The sequence below is a fragment of the Pseudoliparis swirei genome, chromosome 16, assembly GCF_029220125.1.
Source record: "Pseudoliparis swirei isolate HS2019 ecotype Mariana Trench chromosome 16, NWPU_hadal_v1, whole genome shotgun sequence".
NCBI classification, from domain to species: Eukaryota; Metazoa; Chordata; class Actinopteri; order Perciformes; family Liparidae; genus Pseudoliparis; species Pseudoliparis swirei.
Genome location: NC_079403.1, coordinates 5,260,791 through 5,266,790, shown reverse-complemented (window position 1 = coordinate 5,266,790; position 6,000 = coordinate 5,260,791). Strand labels below are relative to the sequence as shown.

Genomic DNA, 6,000 nt, shown 5'->3' with positions numbered 1-6,000 from the left:
GATCGAAATATGAATGCTTCAATCTGTGTGATCGGGATACTGATTTCAGTGATCGAGATCGGGTGCAAAAACCTGATCCAAATTCTCTGATTAACCACACACATGTTTTGATTGCATTTTTGCACACATGCAGTGCAAAGCAATTTAAAAATGTTTTAATTTAAACTTTTTCTAAAATGTGTGTAATTCAGAAGAGTGAATGTTTTGCAGTTTGTGAATGTTTTGAAGGCAATGAATGTAAAAGGCATAAAGTAGAAATGATATGAAATTATGTATCAGTAATACAAGGAAAATGATGGGAAACTCTTTTTTCAACGCACTGAATTTTCCTGCAGAGAAAATAGAGAAAATGGAGGCGAGGAGAGGTTAGAGGGGGGTGGTGTGAGTGAGGTGTGGTTACCGTGTGCTGGATGTGTGCGCCGACGCGCTGGCAGAGCCACCAGCTCAATACTCTCTCAATGGATCGATTGATTGGATGGATGGATAAAAATTAAAACCCAGGAAACTAAAGCCCAGCTCTAAAAATTTCTGCTTGCGCCCCTAACATTTTAAGTTAGGGGCCACTGTGCTCCTAGTTAAAAAAGTTAGTCTGGAGCCCTGCCACCTGCCGGATGTTTGTTCAACTTCTCATTTCAATCACTGGAAAGAAAACCAATTCATGTATGACATTTAACAATTATGCACAGACATCTTGTCCATAACAATGACTATCATCACAGTGCAGAGTAAGAGTTATACTGCAACTACAAACAAGCATTCATCAGTGAAAATCTACATTGTTAAAGAAAAAGACAAATGACTTCGAAAAGGTGGCCAATATTTATTTAAATAAAAGAGCCACAAAAAATACAAAATCAAAGTGGACAAAAATAACATTTAAAATAATCCTCATCCCAGCCCACACACGTGGTGTGGTACTGGACCCACTGGACCCCTCAGAGCCCTCAGGGGGGGGGGGGGTCGGGTTCTCTGCACCGGCCCCAAACTGTCTCCAGGAGTGTGACCTATTCACAGAATAATAATAAAATACGGTTTATGTATTCTATAAATTGTCAGGTCACCATGTATATACAAATGCAGATATATATATGTATGTATATATATTTACATATATAATATATATACACATACATATATATATATACACATATACACATATATATGTGTATATATTATATACACATATACATATATATATTACATACATACACATATATATATATATACATCTTTTCAGGCAGGAACATTTAACCACACGAGACATTTACTCAACAATATTACATTTTATTAACCTTCTATATAACTAATTGTAGACAACAAATTACACAAAGTACTCGTTGGTTATATAGAAAAGAGATATTTACTGTGTCCACCTTGTGGTTAATGTTCCTGCCTGAAAAGTTGGAGACAGAGAGAAGGAAGAGAAAAAATCTCGAGGCAGAGGGAGGAATAAAAGAGAGCTAGCCAGAAGAGAAAATAAACAGAAGAATATATATATATATAATCTTCAAATTAAAACTATACTTACCAGGGCTCTCAAGTTTTGAAGACAGGCAAGTGACATATCTATTCCCCCCCCCCCCAGAAGGAAACTTTCGGATATCAGTCGCGCGCAATTCCAGGATGCTTTATTTTCATTGGTTGCTGGATTAAATCTTACTCAGATACAACAGATACGGTTTGTTTCTGATTGGCTATTGTGTAGCTCCAGGGGAGCGCTTGATTCCTCCACGGTGAGGGCAGCGCGGCCAGCTCATGTTTTTTCAGCGTGATAAATACGATGTGTGGCGGGAGTGCGTGACTTAAGACCGAAATGCGTGAGTCTCACGCTCAATGCGTGACACTTGAGAGCCCTGCCTTACAGTGATAAAGAGCCCGGTTACACTGGGGCTAGATTCTGTGGCAATGGACGTCCACACGCAGCGTGTTCCTCCCATCGTCCCGCGCTCCTCAGAGCTCTGCTAGCATGTAGCCTAGCTTAGAGAGACAACACCACGTGTGTTGCCTTCAGGGAGAGCCGTAAAAAACCGGACAACTCGTCGCGATGTGTACGGGCGATCATTTTTAGTTATTGCATTTTCTGAATCGTCATAATCTTTCGAGAGAAAACGGCGATGCATATAAGAACCGAGTGTCCCGCTAGTAGTAATACGACCGTCATAAAAAAGAAAACTCTAGTCTAGCTAAAAGTTTCAAATACACCAAAGCTAGCTTAACGGACCGTTAGCTTACATTGAAATACAATTTAACTCAGAATGAGAACAATGATCGTATCATTAACTTCTTCGTGTTAAACTAAACTTTAACTTCTGAACTTTCGGTAACTTTTAGTGGACGAACCTCTCGAGGTTGGAGGATTTCAGGATATCGATAGTCGGGGGAGCGGGAGCACGTCAGGGGCACGAGGAACCCAGAGGAGACGAGACTTGAGAGAGCGAGACGCTCCGAGCTGATCGCGAACTCTCGCGATGCTTTACTCGCGTTGCTTCACTCGCGTGAGTTTCCTCTCCTCGCCGTGTGTGTGAGCGTTCGGCGCCTGTCACATGGGAGACAGGTTGGAAACCCGCTGAGCGGTTGTTAGGGAGTCTCTTCTCATGAAGAAGACATGTCTTGCACAATTAATTATTCTCTTGATGTCGGACGACTGCACGTTTATATGTTTTTTTTTTAAAAGTGTCAAATAAAAAATAAAAATACAATCACGTTAGATAATAGAGAGTCGCTGACAGATGTCTGAAGGGCTTTGTTGGAGCACACATAGAAAGCTTGTATTATAATAAAGTCCATATATTCACCCCAAATACACCTCAGAAACATGTCTGTGCTTGAAGTCTGGTAAGTATATCTTCATATATTTATTTATAAATACATTACCTTTCACTTCTTTCCACAATACATTGTATTTTTTTCTTTCCATCTCAATCACAGATGTTTTCTGTGGTAGAGAAAAAAAAACTAAAACTGCCCTCGCCGTCTTATTAAAGAATATTAGTTTCTGAATGTTAGCAAAAGAGAAGCTCACGAAAGAGAGAAAAGTATTGGTGTGGTTCAAAAGGTTTTCCTTTGAATTAAATAATAATAACCATTTCTACCTCCAGCCAGGTAGCTGACTAGCTGTCCAGGTAGATGCCTGATTGGATGAGAGTACCAGAGACACCGCATAATAGAGCTCAATTATAGAATAACCACAGTGGCTGTTTTGTTGAAATGTATTTTATTAATCCTGCAAGTATTAAATTATTATTTTGTAATTTATCTTATGACCCTTCCTGCTTAAAACTGGCACACTTTCTTAAGTTTTATGACATAATTTGCCCCATTTTCCACTCAATTTGTTGTTCTGCTACTTCATAAATTTGCCATGATCCTACATCACTTTCAAGAAGGAGTCCTGGATCATGCGCTCCACCTCTCCGACCAACAAGGCGTAATCTGCCCGACACACGGCGTGCCCCGCCCTGCCTCCCTCCTCCAGGCACTTCATCACGCCGCCGTGCGGCGCGGGCGCCGACGCCGCCGACCCGAGGCGCCTCAGCTGCTCCACGGGGTCCTCTGGAACGTCGAGGATTCCCAGGGCCTCAAACGCGGCGGGAGCAAATTTCCCGTAGTGGGCGGTGGCGCAGAGCACCACGGGGCACGAGCCGTCCTGCAGCCTGTCGGCCACCACTTTGGCCACGGCGGTGTGCGGGTCCATGAGGTAGCCCGTCCGCGCGTGGACGCTCCGGACGGCGGCCAGGCAGTCGCCTTCGGAACACCAGCCGGCCAGCACCTCCCGCCGCATCCGCCGGAGGAGCGGCTCGGCGACCCGGAAGTGCTGCCGCGCGTCCAAGCCCGCGAACAGCTCCGCCACGAGGCGGCCGTCTCCGCCCGACGCGTGGTGGACGAACCTCTCCAGGTTGGAGGGCTTCAGGATATCGATTGCCGGGGAGCGGGAGGGCGTCAGGGGCCGCCCCCGCACATCGTACTCGCCCGTGGCGAAGAAGTCCGCGAGGACGCGGTTGCGGTTGGACGCGCAGATGACTCTCCGAATCGGGACGCCCATCTGCTTGGCGTACACGGCCGACACGGCGTTGCCGAAGTTACCGGAGGGGACGCAGACGTCGACGGGCTCCCCGAAGGCGACGACGCCGTCTCTGCACAAGTCCAGATAGGCGGAGGAATGGTACACCACCTGCGGCAGAAGCCTCGCCCAGTTGATGGAGTTGGCGGTGCTGAGGACCGTGCCGTGCTCCGCGGCGAGGTGCCCGGTCAGCCCCGACGCTCCGAACATCCTCTTCACGCTCCTCTGACAGAAGTCAAAGTCGGACCGCACGCCGACGGCCCTGGCGTTGCCCTCCCGGCGGCCCGTCATCTGGAGCTTCTGGGTCTCGCTCACGCCTTCCTCCGGGAAGAACACCAGCACGCCGGTCCGGTCGGCGCCGGCGCCGAGGCCGCCGAAGCCGTGGAGCGCCGCGCTGCCCGTGTCCCCGGAGGTGGCCACCAGGACGAGGAAGTTGCACATGGGCGGGAGGCAGTGGGCGAAGAGCCGGGGCATCAGCTGCAGGGCGAGGTCTTTAAACGAGGCGGTGGGGCCGTGGAAAAGCTCCTGGACGTACTGGTTGCGCTCCAGGTGTTTCACCGGCGCCACCGCCTCGCTGGAGAAGTTGGACCCGTACGCCTCGAAGACCATCGCTCTCAGGTCCGACGCGGGGACGTCCGACGGGTGGATGCACTTTTCCAGGAGCACCGACGCCCGTTCCGGGTACGACATGTCAACCAGCCTCAGCCACTCGCCAGCGTCCACGCTCGGGAAGCCTCTTTTGGGAACGTAGAGGCCTCCGTCGGCGGCGAGACCCTCGACGACCGCGTCGCTGAAGTGCGTCTTCGGGCGGGCCGGTGCCTCGCCGGCGCTCCTGGTGGACACGAAGGCGTCGGCGGCGCGGTCGCCGTGCCTCTCCACGGCCTCCAGCACCTTCTCCGCCACTTCCTCCGCCGCGGCCCCTCGGCCGCACAGCACCCGCACGTCGAGCCACTTCTCGTAAAACGGCTTCCTGCGCCGCAGGATGTCCCTCACGGACGCCCCCGCCTCCTGGCCCACAATCCGGTTCACCTTCATCCCGGCGAGTCTCCGCACGATGTCCTCGCCGTCCACGTCCAGGTAGACGACCACTCCGGAGTCTTTGAGGCGGCGCATCGCTGCGGCGTGGAGGGGGTTCGAACCCGTGAGGGAAACGACACACCCGGAGGCAGAGAAGCCGCACAGGGCCTGGCCCTCTTCCTCCAGGAAACGCTCTCCGCCCACCGCCGCCAGCTTGGCCGCCACGGGCATCTTCCACGCCGCCTCCAAGACGTCGTCGTCGACGTCAATGATGGGCAGACCCAGTCGGCGGGCCACGATCCTCCCCACTGTGGTCTTCCCTGCGCCAGGAGCACCCATGAGCAGGATGTTCTTGTCCCCCAGCAGGGAGCCTTTGGTAGAGAGCCATGATTTAGATGTTGAGAGGGGACTCAGATAGCGTCTGACAGCTCGGAGGGCATTCAGCAAAGCCATTGAGGGGGCAGCGAATGACAGCGTCCTGTTCACAAAAGGGACATTTAAAAAGCGGTTACACTTTTTTAAATATTTTACAAATCTTGTATTCTGCTGACCAGTCACGTGTTTGAACATGTGCTGCAAGCATAGGCTGTGTGAAAGTAGTGTGCCAACTTGTGCACGTGTTTTGCAGTCAGGACAGTAGTGACTTGTCATAACACGTGACAGCGTAACGCGCAAGACACTCACGTGCGCTGCTGTGTCTCCGTACTTTACACGTGCCGACGAATGTTTGAGTTTAGTTAATAAGCATGTTGGGTGCTGTAACGGGAACACGGCACCGTCTGTAGCACACAAGTGAAGCTGCTGTAAGCACGAACATCTACGGCCAGCCCGGAGGGACAAAATGTATGAAGCTTCGAGAAGACGAAGGCGCACCAGAAAATGACGTGTAAATTAAAATATATATTTTTGAATAGACTAGGTAC

The 6,000-nt window shown here is 50.2% G+C and overlaps 1 protein-coding gene across 2 annotated transcripts; it reads right to left on the bottom strand.

Annotated features, from left to right (window-relative positions):
• Positions 1 to 855: 855 nt before the first annotated feature.
• Positions 856 to 5,869, bottom strand: LOC130206169 (threonine synthase-like 1). 2 transcript variants are annotated; one of them, XR_008834040.1, is made up of 3 exons: positions 5,762 to 5,869; positions 2,341 to 5,555; positions 856 to 1,004 (listed from the first exon to the last, which is right to left on the bottom strand). XR_008834040.1 is itself a non-coding variant. In XM_056433997.1 (2 exons), the coding sequence occupies exon 2, from the start codon at positions 5,528 to 5,530 to the stop codon at positions 3,368 to 3,370; it is 2,163 nt and encodes a 720-aa protein (XP_056289972.1). In that variant the 5' UTR covers positions 5,531 to 5,555; positions 5,762 to 5,869; the 3' UTR covers positions 2,260 to 3,367. The 2 variants fall into 2 exon arrangements, 1 of the variants encoding a protein (XP_056289972.1); XM_056433997.1 differs by lacking the exon at positions 856 to 1,004 and having other exon boundaries at positions 2,260 to 5,555.
• Between the last annotated feature and the right edge of the window lie 131 nt (positions 5,870 to 6,000).